At 36.6% G+C, this 26,330-nt stretch overlaps 1 protein-coding gene and 1 non-coding gene across 2 annotated transcripts in view; one reads left to right on the top strand and one right to left on the bottom strand.

Annotated features, from left to right (window-relative positions):
• Window positions 1–26,330, top strand: part of LOC144652232 (uncharacterized) — a 99,205-nt gene that overhangs the window by 59,724 nt on the left and 13,151 nt on the right. The window contains exons 9-17 of the mRNA XM_078512246.1: window positions 1,870–2,514; window positions 4,018–5,071; window positions 5,688–5,779; window positions 13,899–13,978; window positions 16,373–16,469; window positions 16,672–16,718; window positions 17,292–17,327; window positions 24,067–24,118; window positions 25,005–25,042. Coding sequence (XP_078368372.1) covers window positions 1,870–2,514; window positions 4,018–5,071; window positions 5,688–5,779; window positions 13,899–13,978; window positions 16,373–16,469; window positions 16,672–16,718; window positions 17,292–17,327; window positions 24,067–24,118; window positions 25,005–25,042 — 2,141 coding nt within the window. The remainder of the gene's footprint in view (window positions 1–1,869; window positions 2,515–4,017; window positions 5,072–5,687; window positions 5,780–13,898; window positions 13,979–16,372; window positions 16,470–16,671; window positions 16,719–17,291; window positions 17,328–24,066; window positions 24,119–25,004; window positions 25,043–26,330) is intronic.
• Trnat-agu (transfer RNA threonine (anticodon AGU)) lies at window positions 22,763–22,836 on the bottom strand. The gene has a single exon. It is a non-coding gene; the product is annotated as a tRNA-Thr (tRNA).

The raw sequence follows: 26,330 nt of genomic DNA, 5'->3' as shown, positions 1-26,330 counted from the left end.
GATCCAATTTTGGATTTTCCCAAAGAAACGCACCGTTAGTCTTAGTCTATCATTCAGGAGGCTGTGCTGCGTTGAATTAACAACGGAAGTGTGGTGCTTTGTCGCACGTCAGTCATCTTATATTGAAAACATATCAGGAAAACATTATAATCTATTGTTTTTCAACAGTGACTACTCGGTGATACCCGCAGAAAATAATATAACAATAAAGTTAATGTTCGCGGGCGTAAATATGTTTTTGGCCCGACTCAGGCTTGCGGCTCGGGCTAAAATGAGCTCTGAGAAGGGCCAAAAACATATTTACGCCCAAGAACATCAACTCTATTACTATTATAATCATTTCAGAGAGCATTTAGTTAAGGAATCAAAAACAGTAAGCGATATCTTGAACACTGCCGACTTGCGAGTCGGTGTTTATTTCTGATTGAAAACCAGGTTTAAAAGTTTACAAAACTCGGCAGAAAACCGCAAAATTACTCAAAACAATCTTTGCTTGAAAAGGAAATTACAGAATTGTATCGGCAGCAAAGAAATAGTCGTTATGTTGAAGTGTTTAAATTAATTGTGCTGTTAACTGAACTGGCAGTTTGGAATATGCCTGAAATTTAACTGAGCGAGTTTTGCTCGAGGAAGACAAACTTACATTTACTTCGCCGCCTGGATTCTTCTTTAAGTTTCTGTAATTCCTCTTTATCTAGCTGAGAAGACTGAAAATTTGCTTCCCCGTTCAGTCCTTCAACAATTTTGTCGTTATGAAGCTTAAAAACAGTTTGCAATTGCAGATGGAAGCGTCTCGACTCTAGGAGCTTGAAGTGATGCCAGCTTTTGCCAGCCAGCAAGAAAACGGCGCGAACAGGTAAATGGCTTTCAGTTCTGATTGGCTGGCTTCGTTATTTTCTTGTTTCTGATTGGTCCACGGCAGCGGGCTAAAATATATTTTAGCCCGTTGAATTCTCCATTGTAGCCCGCAAAATACGCCAAAATGCCCGATGAAATGATTATAATAAACAATTATAATCATTTCATCGGGCATTGTGGCGTATTTTGCGGGCTATCAGAAACAAGAAAAAACGAAGCCAGCCAATCAGAACTGAAAACCATTCAACTGTTCGCGCCGTTTACTTGATGGCTGGCGGCCAGCTAGTACAATTTCAAGCTTAATTCGTTTAATTTGAGTGGAGATCGAGACGTTTCAAAAGTGTTTTTGAGCTTTATAACGACAAAATGTTTCAAGGGCTGAACGGGAAAGCAAATTCTCAGTCTTCTCAGCTAGATGAGGAGGAATTACAGAATCTCAAAGAAGAATCCAGGCGGCGAAGTGAATGTAAGTTTGTCTCCGACGAGCGAAACTCGCTCAGTTGAATTTCAGGCATATTCCAAACTGCCAGTTCAGTTAACAGCACAATTAATTTTCACACTTCCAAATGACGACTATATTTCTTTGTTGCCGATATAATTTTGTAATTTCCTTTTCAAGCAAAGTTTGTTTTGAGTAATTTTGCGGTTTTCTGCCGAGTTTTGTAAACCTTTAAACCTAGTTTGTTATTAGAAATAAACGCCGACTCGCAACGGCAGTGTTCAAGATATCGCATACTATTTTTGATTGCTTATTAAAACTATAAATGCCCTCTGAAATGATTATAATAGTAATAGAGTTGATGTTCTTGGGCGTAAATATGTTTTTGGCCCTTCTCAGAGCTCATTTTAGCCCGAGCCGCATTGTTATATTAGAGTAATTAACAGGCAAAGCGTGTTAAAGCAAACTTGACATTTCAGTTTTTTATAGACATTTTACGAAGTTCACAGTTTTTTCTTTGGATTTATCTAACGTTTAAATAATATTGTGTTTTTCGCTTGCAATTTTTTTAGAAAGCAATCATGGTTCATCCATCATGGACTCTCAACAAATTACAACCCAGGGTACGGAGGAAACATTGGTCCAATCTAGTAAAGAAACCCAGACACAGGCTACTGAAGAAAATGGGATCCAGAAAACGCAGATTCAACCACATGATAAAACCCAGACTTGGGTTACTGACAAAAGTGAAACCATGACTGCACAGGAAACTGTGATCCAATTCCTAGAGGAGACCCAGACACAAGTTGTTGACGGAAGTGAGACTCTGACTGCAGGGAATGCCTACATTCCATCTGCTACGGAAACTCGGACACAGTGTGTAGAAGACCCCAAGACCCAAGCTACTGCCGAAACACACATTCCATCTCATGAGGAAATCCAAACCCATGGCATTGACGAATGTACGAATTGCCCTAAAGAGGAAACTGAGCCTCAGTCTGGCAAAAAAATCTGGACGCATTCTTCTGAAGACATGGAGACCCTGGATACTGACCAAACTAGGATTCCAACTGCTGAGGGAACCTGGACCCAGGCTGTTGAGATCCTGGCTACGGAGGATACTCAGATTAAAGATCCTGGGCAAACCCGGACTCAAATGGAAGAAAGTGAAAGTGAAAGTGAAAGTGAAAATGAAAGAAAAACCCTGACTTTGGAAGGTAAAGATATTCCTTTGTAAAGTAGCGTCTTTGCTAGCAGAGTCCTCTAAAAAAAAGCCTCTGCTAGCTGGGAATAAAGTAACGTTTTTCATACGGACAAATTATTACAGCGACCGCGCACAAAAAATGAAATAAAATAAAAACAAAAATTAATTAAAAACTGAAGAAGCAAAAATATCGTTAATTCGTAAGGGACAAACGTTACTAGCAAAGTAGACGCGCAGATGAGTTAAAAACAGACATTGTCACAAAGAATGAGATACAAGTCGCTATAATTATCAAATAGTTTTTCAGTTTTATCCTTGTGCCAGTACAGGTTTGTCTTTTAAATGGCTTCTTTTGGCAAGCGGACCTCTCAGGAAAACATGTAATTTACATATCGTAATAGTAACAGAAAGCGAAATGTTGGTACCTTTATAGAATCTCGACTTTTGACGTTATTCCCTCTCCAGCATAGGCTGAAATTCATCCGTTCTCTCAGGTAATTTACAGTCAATTTTGGTTATGTTGATCAATAAAGTAAAACCGCTTTATACATGTAACTCACAAGACCTTTTAAGAAACCGATTTTGCTTTGGGAAGCCTTTTGATTTTCGATCTGAATAAAACATTTCTAGTTTTAATAAAGAAACTTGCGTAGACATGTCTCGCAAACATCATAAAGTCAGTCTTATTCTGTTACTGACAAATTACAACAGATTAGAACTTGTGATTGGCATGAACTGTTTTAGGTGTAAATTGAATTGTATATGTATTTAGGTAGATAAAATTCATTCAGGTTAATATCGATAAACAACAACAATCTCTATTAAATTTTGTTGTCCCCCTGCCCTTTAAAAAAGTATTTACATTTCAAAATAGAATATGACAAGGCTGTTAAATTTGACAACTTCAACCTTAACGCCACAACTTTTTAAGTATACGGAAGGCGTACAGGTGCTTTTAAGTATACGAAAGGCGTACAGGTGCATAGTGCCCCGCAGTTCCAGGTCATGTAAAACGGTGACTTAAAGAAGCGGGTGTGAGGTGACCCTCTAAATGGAGGTGTCATCAAGCCATAATGGATTAACTAGATAAATTGATAGAAAAACATTGATAGAACATTGTTAAGTAAGCTAATAGTAGAAATTTGACCAGTCATTTGTTTATACCTTAGCCATAGTTTTATGTATAGAGAAATGTCCCTTTACATTACTAAAAATAGACATCAGGTGGTTGTCAACCAAACTTTTTTTTCCCTCTCGCCCTTCATTCTGTGATGCAAAATGTTTTGTACCCCGTTAACAATGAGAATTCAATATATCTATATCGAGGCTAAAACGAAGGAGTATAAAAATGAAAAATAAAATCTAAAATAAATATACTAATTAAGACTTTGTCGCTGTTATGCTTTGCTTAAAAAAAAAATGATGAATAAGCGGAATGCATGATGGTGACTATAGCGTACGCATTAACTGATTGGTCTCAACCATTTCTTTTATTCTTTTTTGGTTTTCCTCACAGCCAAAAAGTCATTTAATCCAACTTTGGACATCGAGGCTCTTAAGATCAATACCACCTTAACCTATTTAGATTTGAGAGGCAAACAAATCGATGAAAATGGTGCGCGTTCTCTCTCCGAAGTACTAAAAGTCAACGCTACGCTGACTAATCTGGATGTCAGCGAGAATAACATTGGTCGCCGTGGTGCAGATTTTATCTTCAAGGCTCTAAAACACAACGCCACTTTGACTAATCTGAATGTGAGTAATAACAACATTGGTGAAGGTGGTGCGGATTCCCTCTCCAGCGCTCTAGAACACAACGCCACTTTGACTAATCTGGATGTGAGTGAGAACAACATTGGTGAAGATGGTGCGCGTTTTCTCTCCAGAGCTCTAGAACACAACGCTACTTTGACTAATCTGAATGTGAGTGAGAACAACATTGGTGAAGATGGTGCGCATTTTCTCTCCAGGGCTCTAGAACACAACGCTACTTTGACTAATCTGAATGTGAGTGAGAACAACATTGGTGAAGATGGTGCGCATTTTCTCTCCAGGGCTCTAGAACACAACGCCACTTTGACTAATCTGGATGTGAGTAATAACAACATTGGTGAATATGGTGCGTATCCTCTCTTCAGAGCTTTAGAACACAACACCACTTTGACTAATCTGGATGTGAGTAATAACAACATTGGTGAACATGGTGCGCATTTTCTCTCCATGGCTCTACAACACAACACCACTTTGACTAATCTGAATGTGAGTCAGAACGACATTGGTAAAGATGGTGCGCGTTTTCTCTCCAGCGTTCTACTAAACAACGCTACTTTGACTAATCTGGATGTGAGTCATAACAACATTGGTGAACATGGTGCGCATTTTCTCTCCATGGCTCTAGAGCACAACACCACTTTGACTTATCTGGATGTGAGTAAGAACAACATTGGCGAACGCGGCGCATATTCTCTTTCCAAGATTCTACAACACAACATCACGCTGACTGTTCTGAATGTGGGTGAGAACAACGCTGATGTGGAAGCACGTTCCATCTCCAGGATTCTTAAAACAAGGTAAACGTAAAGCTCAACCTTAGGCCAAGTGAAAAAAAAACAACAAATGTTTCTCGTCCCCGCCCGCTTCATTTTTTGGGGCCGCTTCTCTTTTTTTAATATTTGTTATTGGGAAAGTTGGAACGGACAAAAACCAACAGGCGTTACTCCTCAATTAAGTACAAAGAAACTTCTGTAAGACATGGCTTTTGACTGCGTTAATACGAACTCAGGCCAAATCTTTAAAGCATCGGCAGGCTAGGTCCGTACTGGAGAGGTCAGAATTTCTTTTCCAAGTTCGCTTCTGGAGAATATGACCATTGAGGAAATATCCAATAACAAAAAAATGCGCCCGCCCGCTTTCTTTTTTTATAGAAATCCGGACGAGAAACATTTGTTTGTCTTTTTACTTGGCCTATTTGTATTTAGTTTGTTTGTTTTAAGCTAAAAGCTTTTGTGATGGTGTACGTGAAACAAATATTTCAAATGAACACAAAATAATTTGAAATCCCAATGGCAAAAGGCCAATTGGCTATTTACATAGCATAGTTGATGAGCTGACCTCCCATAGAATTATGATTAATAAATTAAAGCTAAAGATACAAAGATCTCAACCTTTTTCTCACCAATTCTTTAGAACTACATCAAGACTCAATAAACCGGGAAAAAGAAAAATAGCTGACGTGGATGCTAGCCCGAGTGGAACGAAATATGCATGGGAAAGACTCGGTAAGTATGTTTTTTATTTGGCAATCGAGTGTAGGCTACCCAACAAAAAGGATACGAAAAAGAGAAGATTGATCCACGTGCATGATAGGAGAGGGGAGTAAGGATGAAAAAGTGAGCTCCGACATCCATTTTACTTTGTTGTATTTATCGCCGGCCGGCAGACGAAACCAGGCTTAAACACAAGAAAACAAAAACATTCTTGTGCTTTGTAATGCTTATACCTAGGGAGGACAGAATACGAAGAATGAACTATGCAAGGAAAATTTTTTTAATTTCGTGAAATAACTGTAAACCAAGCGTAAGCTAAGCTTATCTTATCTTATCTTATCTTATCTTATCTTATCTTATCTTATCTTATCTTATCTTATCTTATCTTATCTTATCTTATCTTATCTTATCTTATCTTATCTTATCTTATCTTATCTTATCTTATCTTAGACTGTTTTAAAATAATCAACGTCAGGGAGATATTAAAATTACGTAATAACTCACATAAACAGGTGTTGGAAAAACAGTTATCATCATCATCATCATTACTATTACTATTATTATTGTTATAATTATTATTATTATTATTATTATTATTATTATTATTATTATATGTTACTACACTAGCACCCATCTGATATTATGTCATAGGTTAAAAGTTATGAAATATGTTAATGTACTTGCAGCTTTCTGATTGGCTCATTGTTTGCGGGTTATAAGCCCATTACTCATTCTTGACAAAGCATATCAAACGGATGCGTGCTTAAGTGCGACTTTCTCCAAAAATCAACTAATATCGCCTTTCGCCGGCACAAACTGAATAACCGATTTCGCTCATATTTTGCCCATAGATAAGTCCTGGTGAGAAACCAAACGGACTGCAGTTAGCTTTTCCTAATACAGCTTCCTTTCGTAGAAATATGCAAAAAAAAAGATTTTGCCCCAATTTGGCTCAAAATCCACTTTCGGTTTGACTAATTTTATTCAAAGTTTGATCGCCTCGCGCGTTATACTGCAGCTGTTTATTGATATTTCAATAATATTTATAACGTCTTTAGGTCTTTATTGTATGACTGTCGTTTGTTTTAAAGATAATCCTCAAGACAACGAATAGGCATGCTAGGTTCACATTGAAAAATGCCCCTACTTTCACAACGTTCGTTTATTCATGATCATTGTAGGGAATTAGTTTTTAGATCTTGTGTTATTTTTGTTCTAGTACAGTTCGCTGAAAGTTAGTATTTTCAAAAATTATTACGTTAAATCGGTAGACATGTAACTCGGTCTACTGGTGAATCCAGCGGAGATGACCAGTTCTACATCTTTTCTTACAAAACTGACTATTTTGTACTAAAATCAGTGCCAACAAGACTCCACCTCCCACTCCATTTGAAGGAAACGAAAGGCAAATGCCCACCTCTCCTCCTGCTGTCCACTGATGGCAGTTTCAGTTGTATAAGGGCAATTGTTTTCAATGCAAAGCTTTGGTAACAACTGTTGAAGATAAGAAAACTGAAAGGAGTAGGAAGAGGAGGGGGCTTATCGCTGAGCCCATAACGAGAGCTGACAATAAAATTTTACATCAAGTGAGGAAAGGATCCCTGTGCTGTGCCCAAGGGAGATACTCGGGATTTCAAGTGACAGAAATGATGGAAGGATTTTTTGGGGGTTTGAAATTTTTAATTCTGGGAATTGTTTGTCTAGGAAAATTTTTAAAAGAATTTTTGGGTGTTCTTAATAAAGAAGGGATTTTTGGGGGAATAAAAAACAATCTTAACATTCGTGGTGGTGCATTGGTTGTATAGTTTCGCGAATAAAGTACAAACAAACGTTTTTTAGTGGTCCCCATTCATTATCCCCGTCACTTGAAATCCCAAGAACCCCCCCCCCCCCACCCCCTCGAGGTGCTGTGCATGTCTGTTATGTTTCCATTGTCCAAAATAAAGCAGCTATACACTTGCTTAGACCCTTGCCTATTATTTGCATTTTTTCTTATCCTGAATTTCAACTCTTTCATTTGACTCACAACTACTTCCTCCTCGTTATTTACGACGACAGGTGGAAGCAGGTTTTCTGCTGTTAATTTTGACAGCTTCTCTTCTTCGGAAATTGAACACAAAATTTTCCTGCGTGATCTGCACATACCTTATGGAAACAGAAGGAAAACTGTCAGACGTACATTTATGTCGAAATGCCTGCATTCAGACAAGAAGCGAGTGAGATGTCGATATCTACCTGATCCAACGGGAACCGAATGTCCAATTCTTTTCATGGTTAGCTTGGAGAAGATTTTGTTTATCCCTAGCCTCCCACGCAGTCGTTCTTAGGGGCGATCGTGTTTCACTCCTTCCCACGAAGAACGACTGCGCGGGAGGCTAGTTTATCCCTTGCTTCGGCATTCGTACATTTTCCTCTGACGATTTTATGCTTTGGTAACTCTTGAGGGACCCTACATCTTTAGGTCCCTCTTGTCCAGCCGAGATGGGTCTAGCAGTCATTACCTTGACACTTTGAGGAGTGTAAAAAATTCTAGCTCCAACAAGATTCCACTCTACTTCACTCTCCATATCATGAAACTCCCAGAGTGACTTGTGCTGTGCTATATTTTTAGTGCATGATAATAGTGAGACTTTCTCCGTAGGCTGATTTCTGTCGCTACGATCAAAGGAGCACTGACCTTAAGAGAACAACAAGCATTCATATTGTTTTATCCGCTAAAAGCGAAGAGTCGTGTTTACCGATCGAAGTGTGGAATTGGATAAGGACTTATCAAGGACTTATCAAAATAAAAATAATTTAATTATACAATTTGCAGGTCGCAAAGAAACTGGATTCAGGACTGATGCAAATAGTTAAAATCTGGCTTCAATCATATTCGAAGCTTCAGTTTCTTGAAACGCACTATTCGGGGACAAATACATAGAACTTTGTACATAACTTAGAAAGGCAATGCTATATTTTATCTGTCTTATCCCATAAAATTGTTTAAAATCCTCAGTAATACCTTCAATGTTGATATCTATTGGTATACAATTCTCCCCAATGATTTCTTCTGCTTTATATTTTTATCCTTTAAAGAACATGAATTGGGAAAAATACCGGCAATTTGAGACAAAAAGGAACAACAACACATCAACGAACAACAACGACAACATCATCGCACTCGACAAATACTTATCATTTAATTATTACGCTGTTTCCTTCAGATCACGCAAAGAAGTAAACCAAACAATATTGACTCGTTATTACGTACGAAAATTGAACTGAGAATGCTTTCCTTTATACGACCGGTTTTTGTGGATGATCGAATGATCAACAGCTTAAAACTTCGTAAATTGACGTACCATCTAGCACGTTGTGATCAAGAGCGTGTAGAGATCACGCAAAGGTTCCAGAAATGGCGAAGGAAAAAAATAAAATATTTCCTTTACCTTTTTAAATAGTTCACCATATGACCTGTTTCTCTGCATGGGTTGTTTGACGGAATTCTCACAAGAGCGTCAAACATGCATTGAAAACGATAATTTCATTCGCTGTTTACTACCTGTGTCACGCAATTGCTGTCACGCCAAAACGGCAGATTATCACCAAAATTAGTGATAAACACAGGTCAAAACGGGCCACTTAAAACCTTTTCCCCATACGTTTTTTAATATATCCTATTAGATACGTGCTAGTTAACCCATAAAACTTGTTTTTACGATATTTTAAGTTATCGCAAATAGAAAAAATAGCAGAGTTTTACTGCATAATTTCGCTCGCTACTCATTTGCAAATTTTGCCTTTGGATTTATCCCCGTTTCAGGCTAAAAATTAATCTCGATTTGTTTTATTTTTCCCTCAGTAATACAATAAGGACCTAAAGACATTATAAATATTATTAAATGATCAATAAACAGCTGTTGTATAACGCACGCGGCGATCAAATTTAAAAAAAAATCAGTCAAACCGGAAGTGGATTTTGAGCCCAATTGGGGCGAAATCTTTTTTGCATATTTCTACGAAAGGAAGCTGTATTGGGAAAAACTAGCTACGGTCCTTTTATTTTTCACCAGGATCTATCTATGGGCAAAATATGAGCGAAATCGTTTATTCCATTTGTGCCGTTGTACTGGTTGATAATTCTAGAAAGTCGCACTTAACCATTATTTCTTAGCTCTTATTAACCGAGCAAGAGGTCTGTATGGAAGAATCTTGACCGAGGTCGTAAGTACAGACGGAACGCAGTGAGGTCTGTACTCACGACCGAATTTCTCTAGTCTCTCTAGTCTTTCAATTTCTCTAGTCTCTCTAGTCTTTCAGTCTCTTTCGTTGAATGACAGAATATTGCAACAGGCATTTTAGTCGCTTCTAGTCGTGTCGAGTGTGTTTCTTCTTCTGGCCTTGCAATTATAGTTGAATCTCAATAAATCGAACCCTCAATAACTCGAGGTTGATTATTCACAAAACAAATCAAAAGAGGATCAGCTACACTTATCCTCTGGAGATGAAAGAGAATAGAATTCGCTCTACGAAGCCTCAAAGCATGAGCTATCAATGACCCATTCACGTAAGAAAACATTCAAAGGCAAATGAAGTGAGATTGTGACATTTCTTATAGCAGCTATAAGCTACATGCAGTTACGCTTGCCATGTGACAAGTAACACGACATTTAGTAAACACGACATTCATGCAGCACGTTTTTGTTTCCCGTCACGTCTACTCATATCATCTGTTTTTCATCCTTTTTGAGTTTAGCAGAAATGCGTATCTTTCTCTCAAATTTTATCCGCTGCTTAAAAATAACGCTATATACGTGCTCACAGAAAAGTAAACATATTCACAAAACAAATTTACTTAATGCTAAAAAGGATCAAAGGTTACACTTAAATATTTTGGTGGTAAAAAAATAGAATTCGCGCTACGAAGCCTGAAAGCACGAACCATCAATGACGCAACTCCCATGTAAAAAAAAAAACATTCAAAGGCCAATGAAGTGAGATTGCATTACATTATTGGACGTTTATTTGGAAAAAAATGCAAAGGTCGGCACTTCACCGAATTACCATGAGGTTGCTCGAAGAGCCTTTGATTGCCGAATGTTAATGAGGTATTAAAAGACTATCCACTGCACTCACTCGCTCACTCACTCCATTCTGATATCAAACCGCAATTATTTCATGCATTAACGGTAAACGTGCTGACAGAAAGGTCCTTTAAAACGCATTCAGCACATGTCAATCAGAAACAACATATTCTCCAACCTCATTCCCAGGGTCTCTCTTCCAGGGAACGAGGTTGATTATTTACAAATAATTAGTTTTTAATAGTTAATAGTTAATAGTTATTACCCTTAATTTGGTAGTAAAAAAAATCCCACTTCTAAGCCTGAGAGCACAAGCTATTGATGACCCATTCACGCAACTCCCATAAAAACAGAAAACATTCAAAGAGGCAAATAAAGTGAGATTATGACTTACTGATAACAGGTATGAGGTAAATGCAGCTTCGCTTGCCATATGACGTGTTTTAATAAAAGTTTCAGCTCACTGAAAAACACGAGTTTAAGACAACACGTTTTTGTTTCGCGTCACGTCATCTCGTGTCACGTCATCCGTTTTTGTTTCGTTTCCTCAGAAACGAAACGGTATTGTTTCGGATTCGATGTGAACTATTTACACAGTGGAGGCTACTATCCAATCAAAAGATTGCTCGTAACCACAAAGTAAATAAGTTTGACCGAAGGTAATTAATTTCGTAAAATCATGTTCAAATATCGGAAAGATAATCCTCAGCATGACCAAAAAATATCGCGATTCCTTGCAAAAACAAATATAGGTGGATTTACGTACGTAAAACGTGCGTAAAATAGGTACGTAGGCAAATTTCCACTGTCGCGTAAAAAAGTAATAAAAAGCGTTTATTTCTTACGTGCGTTGAATGTACGTGAATGCCCGCCATCCTGAATTATCAAGTTGGTGAATAGAGTGTGTTATTGGCGGCCATACTGGAGGAGTGAAACAATAAATTGTTTTTCTTTGGGGAAAAAAATAATTACATTTTTATGCAAATATCTTGTTGTTTGACTCTTCCAGCATGGCTGCCATGAAAACACTTTGTACCACACGCTAGTAAAAGAAATGCGTGAATATGACCAAGAGGCATTTTATTAATACTTCCGAAAGACACCATCTACCATCAAGTAAGAAAAGATTTGAGGCAACCTTCCCGGATTGCCGGTTCAAAGCCTACGTGATCTGACGCCAGGCGTTTTTCTTTCACTACTGCGTTCGTATAATTTGGTTCTGTAGTCAGTTCTATAGATTATTGCTGAAAATGCTCGGACTTTCTCGAAGAGAAGTGCTTCTACATCTGAATGTTTTCCCATGAAAATCGACGGGGATTAAAAAAAATGGTTTTCCACATGTTAAGTGGTGTCATGTGACATAATCCAAAAGTATGATTGTGTAAATCGCTGTGTAAATGGCTTCTTTGTGACATAGGAGAGTAACTTCCTTTTATCTTCAGTAAACGAATAAATGCCAGAGGAAGCTACTTCTGTAACTACTTCGCCTAGCGGGAACTGTCGTCTAAAAATACTCCCTACGGCATTCTATTTAACAGTTAGACGGCAAACTCGAGGTTGATTGGCTGTTAGTTGGCGAGGGGCGAAGCCCCCCGCCAAGTCGATAGAAACCAAGAGCGAGCCCTCTAATTGTTTTATCATAACGCCGTCTATCCATCGATAGTAGGCACTTGTGTAGCTAATCAGATCGCGCGCTTTGCAAATAGACAGCCGCTGGTTTATGCTAATGCCTATTATTAAAAACTAGCCATGGTATATTGCAATTCCTGAGTTTCGATTGGTTTACAGGCCATGATAGTTGAGCTCATATACCATGGACCACAAATATGGTAGGTGAACGCAACAGCGAGAAAATCTGGGAAGTTCAAATATTGCAATTCCTTAGGTGTTTTTAATAAAACATTGGCCGATTCCCTCCATGGCACGCGCCTGCAGTGAATCACGGTAGTTGTATTCATCGTTTCTAAATCTCGTGCATGGTTTGATGAATACAACTACCATGATTCCCTGCAGGTGCGCGCCATAGAGGGAATCGGGCTTTATTCCACTCGCGTTTGTCATTCCACTTTATTTTTTTCGAAAACAGACCACTCCTTAAAAATTCGCCGCAGTGGCATGACAAAAGTTGTGATTTTAGTTAAACTTTAGCAGCGTATATCTCTAGATTTATTCAAGCAACAGTCGCAATTTTACATCAACTGAACATACATACTAGAACAAATCTTGTCTGTATATCGCTCACGATCTGCATGCAAACTAAGAAGGCATGCTTCGCGTCGCAAACTAGGCATTTTGAAATTCCAGTTTCGTTAAGGGTTCGGGAAGATACAAATATAAAACTGACTGCAAGTTAGCTTTAGAATTTATTTCTCTTGGAAATAAATTCGGATAGATTTAAGGATATATTTGTAAATAGGCTAATTTTTTAATATAACATCTAGTTTTCCTATCTTTCTGTATATTTTTCATATATTTAATGTAACTAAAGATATGTATTTTTATTTTGAGAAGAATAAAGGTTATTATTATTTTTTTACTATACATAGGAAAATGTATTGAAGTTGGACCAGCGAATTTTTTTTCTTTTTCTCTTGTTGTGGGTGCGCCGCCCTGGAAAGGGAGAATGTATTCGTGATTTTTGCCCGCTGTATCCGTTAAAGTATCTTCATAAACAGTCCGTCTACTCGCTCTCTTGTTACACTGCTCCTCATTGTATTAGCTCGTAGAAAAACCGCGCTTGTTATCTCATTGTTAATTTTTGAGACAGTTTAGTAGGAAAACACCATCATCATCTTAAAAACAAGATCTACTTCCTCTTCCCTTCCCTCTCCTTTCGTGTTCTTCTGCTTCCTTGATTACATTTTGTTCAGTATATTTGTTCAGTATTTGTTTCATATACACGGCCCCACAAGCTTCTAGCTTTAAACACAAACCGTGTATAAATAAAGTTGCTTTACCTTTACCTTTACCTTTATTACATTCAACAAAGTCAATAAGAAATAACTGAGGAAAAGTCAGGTACAATTTTTGATACTTAATTACCATTGTTCTCAACTGTTCAACAGGACCAGAAACATTAATACCAGAACTAACAATAACAGAAAGATCAGGACCAAACAGATCAATGGCAGGAATATCATTTCTGGCGAGTATAATTTGCGAAGCTTTGCAATATCATGGGTAACTAATTGCATGCGATCATTGATTTCTATTACGGTATAAGAGAAAATTTATGTTTTCCTTTCCTTTACACTTTGATGTTCCTGGGGTCGTTTTGATTTTTCAAAAAGTCTCACAGGCATCAACTTGCAAAACATGATAAGGAATAAATTGTAAACAACACTTATCTGGCATTAAGAAACAATACATTTTATAAAATAATTAAGATAGTATGCGCGCTTTCATTGGTCGATAGGTGAGTTTAGATGAGAGTATGTAAACACGGTTGTGACGTCACATTTTCTGTGTTTCCCAGCACAATTTAAAAACATTAACCAAAAAGACTTGCAAAGTAAGAACGATATTAAAGAAATGGAAAACAATACCAAATTTTGGATATGTGTTCCGGCTTTCTCTTTCCATATGAGCCCGAGGAAAAAAAGCAAAGGAAAGAAGAACCACAGCGCTTTTCCTGGAGGGAGCTCAAGCGAACGACAAAATATACAACAAAATACGCATTTCAAGTAAATTTTTGCATTTAAGTACTACCATAAAATTCCCTACAAGACATTCTTTATTAGAAAAAAGTTATAGGTCAACGCAAACGACACAATATGCTACAAACTGTAAATCTTTTTGCCGGCAGATCTGCTTAAAATGCGATAAAAATGACGCTCAAAATGTATTTTCTCAGCGTAAAAATTCTACTGTTACATTAGCAATAATAGTCGTGAACTTTTTTCATTCAAAATGGGCTTGGAGAAAAGGAGAGAATGAAAATATTTGTCAACAAACCAAAGCAGAATTTGAGGTTTATTCTCCGCTTGAAGCACATTACAAAGACGGAGGAAACGACAGCTAGTAGAATAAACTGGAATCGTTTAGATCGCTATCTGAACAATTGACCGTACAATAAATGCATACCATTGCTACCGACCTCGCTAGATCCGCTGCTTGTGCTTTGATTCCTAATTATCCTGCAAAACTTCACAAGACACGATGAGACATTACAACCGTGTTATCGGGCTGCCAAATCATTCAGGCAAGTTCACTTCCCTTGCAAGAGTGTTTAAGCACAGTCGCATTTATTTCCAGCTTAAATGAACTCCTCATCTTGAAGTTCTTTCCTTACAGAGCCGTATTTTTTAGCATTTCTTTTAGTTTTTGCCAAAATTTCCGTATTTTTCTGCAAGGTTTACGTGGAATCGCTTTCGTCGACACGGCGCTGTTCGCCACAAATTTTACTTGAACTTTTATAACACGAATTTTGATTGGTTCATGTATTGTCAAACGCGCGTTTTGAGAAAATCTATTTTAATCAAGAAGAAAATAAACCAAATCCTCTTCATTTTTCGAATTATTTTTGAAAAGATATTTTATAAAAGCAATAGAGGACTTTTTTCCGTGTTTACATAGCCTCATCTAAACACTCGGGTGGTTGGGAGAATTCTCGAAAGTTATGCAAACCCTCGACTGCGTCTCGGGTTTGCATAACTGTCTCGAATTCTCCCAACCCCCCTCGTGTTTAGATGAGGCTATGTAAACACGGAAAAAGTCCTCTCATGCTTAAATATGAAACCCTTCGTTACCTATGTTCATCTTTGGTAGCTATATAAACGTAATAGGCTTTCCATCATCTAAACCATAACTTTTATATCGGCTAAATTCGGGCTCTTCGGTATGTTGAGGTGGCTCCGTAGTTATTCCGAGCGCACTTGTCCATGTCAAACTTTGCGTCATAACGTTTTTCGGCCTTGACGTGATAACTATGAAATTTTGGAGAAAATTCCGCGTATCATTTAGTATGATATATATAGTATGGTATATTTTCCTGGAGAATAATATTTTAATGTTACTGGCGTTAAACTGGACTCCTCTTTTTCGACAAAATCGCATCTATTAAAAAAAAATTGATGATGTATTTTTCCTTAATTTCTTTAATCAACTTATATTTACTTAATACATACGATCTCATCTCAGTTTCAGGAAAAACTGTTGGAGCAAAAGTACGCAAATATTACGTCATGTAAATTCGGCTCTAACATTCTATAATAAGTTTTTATACTGGCCTTCGTCATGTTAAATGACTTTAGTATTTCCACTGTTCTACTCCAAAGATTTTCCTAAAACAAGTAAGCTGAGCCCGTCAGCAAAACATTTTTACAGGATGTGGTTTTGTCCAAAGAGTGGGGTCCAGTTAAGCGGCGATAATATTGAAAATGTCTTTTTCTTCAGTTAAATCAATAAAATCATATAATTGCTGAATGATAGGCGGAAGTTTTCCCAAAGTTTTAACTGCCATCGTTTTGAAGCCGAAGAAAGTGCACCCGGAATAACTACGGAGCCACCTTAATACTAATTGGTTGTATTTGATCTGCAGGAAGAAGACGAATGTCTGCTGCCGATGTTAACAGAAGAACCTCTGCTGCCGATGCTGCCGATGCTGCCGATGCTGCCGATGTTTTCTAGTCGAGCAGGTATTCAAGTAATATCCAGATACAAATACGGTAGCTGAAACAAGTATGGGAAATCACACGCGTTAATTCCACCATTAGTCCTTTCGTCATCTTTCTGTCATTTTCCCCTATCATCTTGAAAACAGAATGTGCCTTTCCTTCCTTCTCCTTTCCTGGCTAAATTTTCAATATTTGCTTGCCATTGTTCTCGTCTGATCCACAGAAACAACACCATCAAAACACTGGGAGACAAAGAGTCTAGTTAAAAAGGTACAGATACGTATTGATCAAATAATCAATACATTTTTATCGCCCTTCTTTTTAGTTTTTAGGGTTGCGCCTCGCATGGGTAACTATTTTCCCGTTCGCGCAATTCCTTTTTGGTCCTTTTCTTTTATTGTAAAATTTTGAGACCAATAAAGTTGATAGATTAACTTCAGCGTGAATTATTGTTTTCGTGATATTCGATGTTCGTTTTTTTTAAGTTGCAAAAAGTCAGGCCAGTATAATTTGCGAAGTTTAAAAATATCTTGGGTACTATAACTAATTTTAATTAGTTATTTTAATTAGTTAAAATTGTATTTACATTTAATATGTATAAATGAATTTAGATTGTCTTTTCTTTTCATTTGTGATGTTTCACGGGTTGATTTGCTTCTCACAGGCATCGACGCATAAAATAGTAAGGAACAACTTAAAAAAAAAAAAACACTTCATTTGGCTATGAGAAAAACAATACTTATGAAACCCTTTCCTTAACTGAGTTTATCTTTTGTTACTACATCGCACAGACTCGGGCTCTTCAGTGATTTTTAATATTTATTATTCTTATTTGATCTTCAGAAAGAAGAACAGTCGGAGATGACTCCACTCAAACAGGTATTCCATTAATAGCCAGATACAAATACTGTAGCTGTAACAAGTTAGGGAAAACACGCGAGTCGGACGTTTATTTACCTTCAGCTTACAAGGTTGTGGATCAACTAAAAAACAACAAATCTCCGGGTAACGATGGCCTAACAGCCGAATTTTACAAACAATTTTGGCCTATATTAGGGGGTCTCCTGGTAGATTCCTTAAATGCGGCTTATGTAAAGGGCAGACTATCAAACTCACAACGACAAGCAATCATTCGGCTTATCGAAAAAAAAGACAAAGACAGGAGACACATTGAAAATTGGAGACCTATATCCTTGCTTAATGTGGATTATAAGATCGGCTCTAAAGCTCTAGCAACCAGGTTGGAAAAGGTTCTACCACACATTATTCATGCAAATCAATGTGCATATGTTAAAGGCAGGACTATTTTTGACGCAATTAGATCAATTAACGATGTCATGGAATATACCAAAATCTACAACATTCCCGGTTTAATGACAACCTTCGACTTTAAAAAAGCTTTCGATTCTTTAAATTGGCAGTATCTATTCAACACACTAGAAACTTTTAATTTTGGGGATTCCTTTATCAGATGGGTCAAGGTTCTTTATTCTGATATCTCGAGCTGTGTAATGAACAATGGCTTTGCATCGGATCTTTTTGAAATTAAACGTGGGGTGCGACAAGGTGACCCTTTGTCGCCTTACCTTTTTATTATCGCGCTTGAAGTTCTTAATATTGCAATACGCCAAAACAAAGAAATCGAAGGTATTAAAGTGGGCAATGAAGAAGTAAAACTAACTGTTTTCGCCGATGATCTTACTACTTTCGTAAAAAACACGAGATCCTTCTTTTCATTAAAGGAAGTTATAAATAAATTTGGATTTGTTTCTGGGTTGAAACTAAACGAAGAGAAAACGGAGGCATATTGGCTTGGCAGCCTACATAACTACCCTGAAGATCTAGACCTTGGAACAGACAAGGTCAACAAGCCAATAAAGATTTTAGGTATATATTTCACCTACGACTGGCAAAAATTCCAAGAACTCAATTTTGAAAAAATTATTAACTCCATAAAAAAATCTTTGACTACATGGCAATGGAGAAATTTAACTTTACTTGGAAGAATTCAAATCATCAAGACCTTCGCAATTCCAAAGTTTATGTTCCGAGCCTCTCAAATTCCCCTTACAAAAGAAATTATCAAAGAGATAAACTCCGTTCTTTTTAAGTTTGTATGGAAATCTGGAAGAGATAAAATAAAGCGCAAAACTCTGATCAGTGACTTTAAAAATGGGGGATTGCGAATGCCCCATATAGAGACACTCATTAAAACACAAAGAATTATGTGCATGAAAAAATATTCGGAGAGCTATGACAGCATCTGGAAGGTGTTCCTAGATAATTACCTTTTCGATTTTGGAGGCTCCTTCTTGCTGAATTGCAATTACGATGTGAAATATCTTCCAAAGTCATTTCCAAAGTTCTATAGAGAATGTCTGAATGAGTGGGAAAATTACAAGGAAAAGCTCATTTCCACTCCTGCGAACGTGTTAGATGAATTCATTTGGAACAACAAGTTCATTTGTATAGACGGAAAGCCGCTGTTTAGACATAAAATAGTCAAGAAAGGTATAATCAAATTACGTGACTTGTTAAATGACACAGGTAAACTTAAGACTTGGGACGCATTACAGAACAAAAATATAACAATGGCTGAACACTTCCTTCTTATGAGTATTTTTGACACTATCCCGTTGGAATGGAAAGCTATTTTAAAACAACAATTACAAATAATTCGCGCCGACACAAACGATTCCAAAGACGTTGTTTTCCCGACGACTTCGAAGGTGCTATATTGGGATCTTGTGAAGAAGATAGAGGCTGCTCCGACATCAAAACGTAAATACGAAGAATTATTTCCAACAACTGATTTGCCATGGCAAGATATTTATAACCTTCCTAGGAGCGTAACTGTTTATTCCAAAACTAGAGAATTCCAGTATAAGTTATTACACAGAATTGTGTTCACTAATAAAGCACTTTATAAAATGGGTCTAGTTCCTTCCTTCTCGTGCACGTTTTGTGGTGAATCTGAGGAATCCCTTGAGCATTTATTCATTCACTGTGAAATTACATCTGGCTTTTGGATTTCAGTAAAGGAATGGCTTCAAAACTACCTTACTGACGTTAATAATTTAAATGCTTTTAATATAACATTTGGGTTTTTTAGAAAAAATCTTCCTTTACTAAATCATATCATCATCTTATGTAAGCAAGTAATTTTTCAATGTCGAAACCTCAATATAAAGCCATCTCTTTCATTATTGAAAGCCAGGATAAAAATAACGTACAATTTAGAACTTGCCATAGCTAAACAAAACAAAAACCTAAAAAATCATAGCGAAAAATGGAAAGAGCTTCTCCCTGTTTTTCAACAGTAGAGTTAATATTTTATAATTATTTTGACTGAAATCATAATTAGACACTTCTTGTATTTCTCGCATCGTGTGATTGTAATTTTTTTCCCTTGTTCTTCTTCTTTTTTTTTTTTTTTTTTTTTTTTCTCTATAGACTAAGTGTAAGTATAGTGTTAGTTTTTCTTCTTCTACTCAACAATTATATTTGTATTTTAGTAATGTAAGTAGTGTAAGTAAGTAGTTTAAGTTATCTTTTTGTAAGTAGCCTTTTTTCTGTAAGTGATGTAAGTACCTGTATCAATTGATTTGTAAATAAGCTTTTTTTGTGTGTGTGTTGCAAATAAATAAATAAATAAAAAAAAAAAATAAAAAAAAATAAAAAAAAAACCTTCAGCTTACATAATATTATAGTAAAGAAATAACAAGACGTTAGCTGGTAAAATCCCACCAAAAATATCCATAGAAGCCAACCTAGCCGGGTGGCTGATCTGATAAATTGAAGAAGAAAGGATGATTTAAATACCAAGTTTCCCCCCCCCCTCCCCAAAGATAAACACACGCACAAAACAAATATGAAACATAAATATATTTGTAAATAGGCTAATTTTTTAATATAACATCTAGTTTTCCTATCTTTCTGTATATTTTTAAGATATGTAAGGGTTATTTTTAGGCAACGAGGGGATATGTGAATAAATCACATATCGCCGAGGTGCCTAAAAATAACCTGCTTATTTTTCACATGGGCGAGGTATCAACAGTGGCCCAAACAATAAGAAAGATTTTTTTCTTCGTTGTTTGATGTAGGTGCGCTGAAATGTTTTTCCCGACACACACTTAACAACAGGAAAAAGGTTCCGAAAAGACGCACTGGGGTTTCCACATTGTTAAATTTTATAATAAACAGGTTATTTTTTCGTTTTTAATGCGCCGACCAAAACAATCAATATGCTTGCCAAACAAGCTTAACAATAGATTAAAGATTCCGAAAGTACGCATTGGGATTTTGTAATTGCCTGATAGTTCCGACAACTTTGTAACCACCTTTTTTCACCACTTTACTGCAAAGTTGGCAGAGACGAGAGAGTCTGCGAAGGAAAGTTTTTATTTTTCGACAAATCCAGGCAATAACTTGGAGAAATTGCTATCCTCAAAGAATCTCGAAGAGGACTGCGAAAACGCTCAGTTTAGCACTTAGGAGGCGACAGAAGGGTTGGTTAGCTTTAACCAGGCGGAAACAAATGGGAAGAAAACGTCGAAGAGGCTAGAGATATAATCGTCGAAGATGACAAATTAAAGAGCTGCTGGTCAGGAACAGTGAAAGGATCCCGAAGAACACTAAAAAAGGTAACCTTTTGGTGTTTGAATGTTTGGAGTGTGTTAACAACCGAACAGATTGAACTGCAAAGGAATTCTGAAAAAGAGCAAACGTCGAGGCATGAGTACCGAAACACATTTCTCGTGTTATCAATTAAGCAATTGCTCAGTAGTATTTAAAATGTAACAACAGTCAAGGTAAAATAAATCATAACGTTATTAAAGTAAAGTTGCGATTGTTTGTAATGCGAGGCTTGTGGCTTTGCTACGAGGGGAATATTATCGTAATATTCCCCTAGGGGATTATCAACCTTAATAATCCCCTAGGGGAATATTAGATATCAGCCCCGCTCTCCCCTGTTACCATCAAAGCCGCCCCCAGCTTTTCAGACAGTTGCTAATTAGCGGGGTTTATTCAATATAATCAGCCTGGAAGAACAAAGGAAAACGAGCCATGTGAAAAATAAGTATTTTTATCTTGAGAAGAATAAAGATTATTATTATTTTTTTTTACCATACATAGGAAAATGTGTTGAAGTTGAAACAGCGAATTTTTTTTTTCTCGTTGTGGGTGCGCCGCCCTGGAAAGGGAGATTGTATTCTTGATTTTTGCCTGCTGTATCCGTTACGACTACTCGATCTTGAAGATCAAGTTTTGAAAACTTTGAAGTTTTCCTGTTTTAACTCCTCTTCTATATAATTCCACACAATTTTCCCTTTATATCTTAGATTGTATTAGCCATAACTTGTTCCCTCAGGCATATAATGGAATTTTTTATGCTTTTCTTGTATTACAATTGCACTGAGATACCAGTTAAAAGAAAAATTGTCAATTAGAAAGGAAATGGTGTAAAATTCAAACACGAAACTACAATTAACTACATAATAGGTATATAAATAAATAAAAAGAACCAAATAATTTAATATTTTTAGAGCACTGAAGAGAGAGGGCTTCGTGGTTTGTCGTGATCCTCATTACTTTTGAAGAAAAATAAAACGAATTGAAGAGGTTTCATAAGTGTTCCAAACAACAACAGCCCATACGTTAAAAAGGATAGACTAGAGAGTAATATAATTGTATAAAAATGTCAAATTTATTTAATGTTTAATAAATGAGCAGCAGTGTACCAACTGCGAATTTATTGAACATGTCCAAAATCTTCTGATGTAGATCAACTCATTCTTGGGGCTATTTTGGCCTAGAAAATCGGACGTAAAGTTTAGCCGTGTCTTTATCAGATATAAAGACGCTCATTAAACATTAGGTTCTTTTGTATTTTCTTTATAAATTATTTATGAGTTTTGAAAGGAAGTAAAAAGCGATCTTTAGAAAATAATGCCAAATGCTCTTGATTATTGTTTTGCAAAGTTCATAGACGTATTTTTCCAATTTTTGAAATAAGTGAGACAATTGCAATGCCTAAATATTCCACATAAGATCTTGCTTATTTTTTTAATTGTTTGTTTTAAAATTTACAATATTATTGCTGATCTGACTTCTGAGCTGGATCCAGGATTGGAGCTGCTGGCTGGGAAGCACAGGAGTGTTTCATTACTTCTCATATGATCTTGCATATTTATTTGATTGTTAGTTTTAAAATTTAAAATAATAATTATATTTTTTTAAGCAAATGAAGGATCATCGCAGTAATGTACTCAACTTAAGCAGTTAAGAAAAGCAAGCCTGAAAAAAGAGTCAGGCTTGAACGGGAATCGAACCCATGACCTCTGCGATACTAGCGCAGCGCTCTAACCAACTGAGCTATCAAGCCAACTGGGAGCTGGTCACTTGTGAGTTCGTAATATACCCGTGGATGGAGAAGATATGAAATGAATAAATGAAATTCAGATATATGTACTGCGGATATACATTTTAAGCAAATGAAGGATCATCGCAGTAATGTACTCAACTTAAGCAGTCTAGAAAATCAAGCCTGAAAAAAAAATTCAGGCTTGAACGGGAATCGAACCCATGACCTCTGAAATTGCCATAGTCAAATTGGTATCGAATTGTAAAAATAAAATTTGTCCAATTTTACAGAACGGCTTATTATGTACAAATTTCACGATGTAGTAGTCTGTGTAGGCCTATCACCTGCTTTTTACTTCATTTCCCCCTTGAGTTTTCTATCTTCAATCCACGAGTCATTCCGAATTCGAGCAGCCATGTTTGTTGTGATACGATCGCAAGTGATTCTGGTCTATGGCAACGATAGGCCATGCGGATTTTTGATTTCATTTTACTTTTTTTTGCTTTTCATTAAATTTTTTTTAAATTTAGTTTTCGGTTCAATAATTTTATAAAAATATTTTTTAAAAACAAAAGAAAGTGAAACTATTTTTATTTTCTATTTATTTATTTTTTTATTTTTGAACTTTATTTACAATTCAATACCAATTTGACTATGGCAATCCTAGGCCACCATAGTTACCTGATAAAGAGTTGTAGTACTGTTCCACCAAAGTGTAAGGGCTGGAAAATACCGAAGTGCGTCAAGTAAGTAAGTAAGTTGCCTTTATTTAAAAACACGATGTAGATAAAAGCTGACAAGCTTGTGGGGTCGTGTAAATTAAAAGTGATTAAAAGTAATTAAAAGCGTCAGCCACCTAAAGCGTTGGAAAAATGGTCTTCAGGTAAAACCCCGCCTTTATTAAGTATTGCGAAAAGACTGCACTTTACTAAGTGTTAAAAATTTATATTTTCTAGTCGTCTAGTTCAATCGTTTATTTGTATTGTGAGAAATATATTTATAAATTGAGACCATTATGTCATAAAGTAATAATGCAATCTTGAAAAAATTCCAGATATTATGTTCTACACACTAATATAGCTCTACAGACTGTAATTTACAAAAACCTCCGACTGAGTTTTACCTAAGTGACTGTTTTTCCAGTGATTTTACTGTACTGTACCCTGCCTTTCAAGTCAAAGCAGATAGTTAATTATTAACCGTCCGATTTTAAGCTTCTCAAGCTTCTTGTTGTTTCTATTTAATCTTTAGATGAAAGATCTTTATAAACAACCTCTGCAGTCGATGACTTCTATTTCATCAGGTACTCAAGTGATAGCCACATACAAATACGGTAGCTGTAACAAGTAAGGCAAATCACACGAGCCGAGCTAAACTGACGTTTGAATTTGCGAAACTCTAAGCCACATTGGGCCCGATCAATTTACTAATTGATGGGTAAATGGGTTAATCCGAAGGAAGAAAATGCGCAGAGTACCCGTTTTGTATTTTCAGCCAATTAGATTTGTCGTATTTTACAATAAGTCCGTGAATCGCTGACATCCGGTGTTGGAGCCGACCAGACGTCTCGATCCCTGGCGCAGATCAGAAGGATCGTTGACTCTGGGGACAAGAATCGGCTGGACGTAATTGACTGACATGCTTAAAGTCTCATTTGTTTTGTTTTTTGTTGTTGTTGTTTTTGCTTCCGGCAGTTGCAATAACACCAGTCGTTACCTTCTTATTTCACGTGCGTGGATAGTGTGCATTGAATATTATATCATGAAGTTAAAATTTTAACATACGTATATTCTTGACCAAATATATCAAAAGGATGCATAGTGAACCATTATTCCATTTTCATACATTTTAGTTTTAGCTTTGCTTTTCTCCGTGGCAAGTTCGATTCTCTGTGTACTCAACGATTAAGACATCTTTGCCATGAGCTGAAAACAGTCGTGCGATGATAATCTGAATGTAAAGTGCCAAGTAGAAAACTAGAAATGCAATTACAGTACCGAAATATTGACGGCTTGGTGAGAAAACACCATCACCAGCTTGAAAACGAGATGTACTCCTTTTTCCCTTCCTTTCATGTCGCTGTCCAGGCGCTTCCTTGATAACATTGAACAAAGCCAATAAACATAACTGAGGACAAGTGTAGTTCAATTTTTAATGCTTAATTGCCATTCGCCTCAACTGTTCAACAGGATTACCACCCCGCAAAAGAGCGCGTATAGAGGACGAGGTACAGATAAGTAATGGTCAAATAATTTGTGAATTATTGCACTTGTGATTTTCTGTATTTGAATTTTATTAACGTTGCAGTGTGTTCAGGCGAGTATAATAGTCAGGTGCCCAGGAGTCCAAAATGTGACACCCACGGGCATTTTTGTCTGATTTTTGGCAACATAGTTATTTTTACTAAATCGAGTACGCTGATTTCGAAAATCAATGTTGCCAAGCTTAATTCTTGCGTTAAGATGATGTTTTGATGCATTTAATTATGACGTCATTGTCCCAATAAGGAATTTTCTTTCCTTTAGCTATTTTAAGGTCGCGGGGGACACCTTATGCTCATCATTATGCATTTATTTAAAGCGTATGCACGAAGTTCTACGACTCACATCGACAACTTTACGAGATATTTATGACTGGAGAAAAATATGGGCGCGTGCGCGTGATTTGTAAAAAATCCCTGTTTCTTTGATATTTTAACCAATTTAAAACAACACTTAGCGATATACGTTCATATAGATTGTAGGAAGTCTTTGAGCTTATTTTTATTTAAATTTTACTATTTCTGCAACTAGTGTACTCAGAGTAATCACAAAAATATTCGGCATAAACAATCGTGTCCTTTTTTGAAAACGCATTGTTCTCACCATAAAAGCGTGGAATATAATTACCATAATTACATCTCTCCTTGGCAAAATGATCGTATTTAGGTCGGGACACCTTCGGAAATCTCAAAGTTTGGACTTTTCCGACAATTTTGTGGCAGAGATTACAGCGCGGATACAGAACTTCATGACTTGCCACTGCAGATAGGTAAACTATGAATACTGTAGTGTGTCATAACAGAAGCGGAATTTTAAAAGAGCGCTTTTAGAAAGAGGTAGAAGACATTAATTTCAAATTTGCGCACTTAAACCGCCATAACTTGCTGGCAAACTTTAAATTAAAAAATCCGCTTCTGTTATGACACTCTAGAGGTATTGACTGATTAGTTTTTGTCAAAATCGCAGTGTGCTGTCTTCTACTCGTTCCGCAAACTCTGCCACAAAATCATGTTTTCCCCAATTTGGCACTAACGAGGCTATAACATCGCCGTTAAATGCAATCTACCAAATAAAAGATGACATTCACAATCTTTCATCATTTTGTTATGTCTCTGTAAATTTTGAGCTTAATCGCACCCATAACAGCCGAGAAATAAGCGTTTTAAAAAATGCAGGTCAAGCAAAATTTCCCTTCATGAATTTATTCATGCTGTTGGTATCCCCCGCGACCTTAAGCATAATTCATCCAGAAAT

The sequence above is a fragment of the Oculina patagonica genome, chromosome 4, assembly GCF_052425735.1.
Source record: "Oculina patagonica isolate OP01 chromosome 4, crgOcupat, whole genome shotgun sequence".
Lineage (NCBI taxonomy): Eukaryota > Metazoa > Cnidaria > Anthozoa > Scleractinia > Oculinidae > Oculina > Oculina patagonica.
The sequence above is the reverse complement of the archived record's forward strand: the minus strand, read 5'-3'. Positions and strand labels throughout refer to the sequence as shown.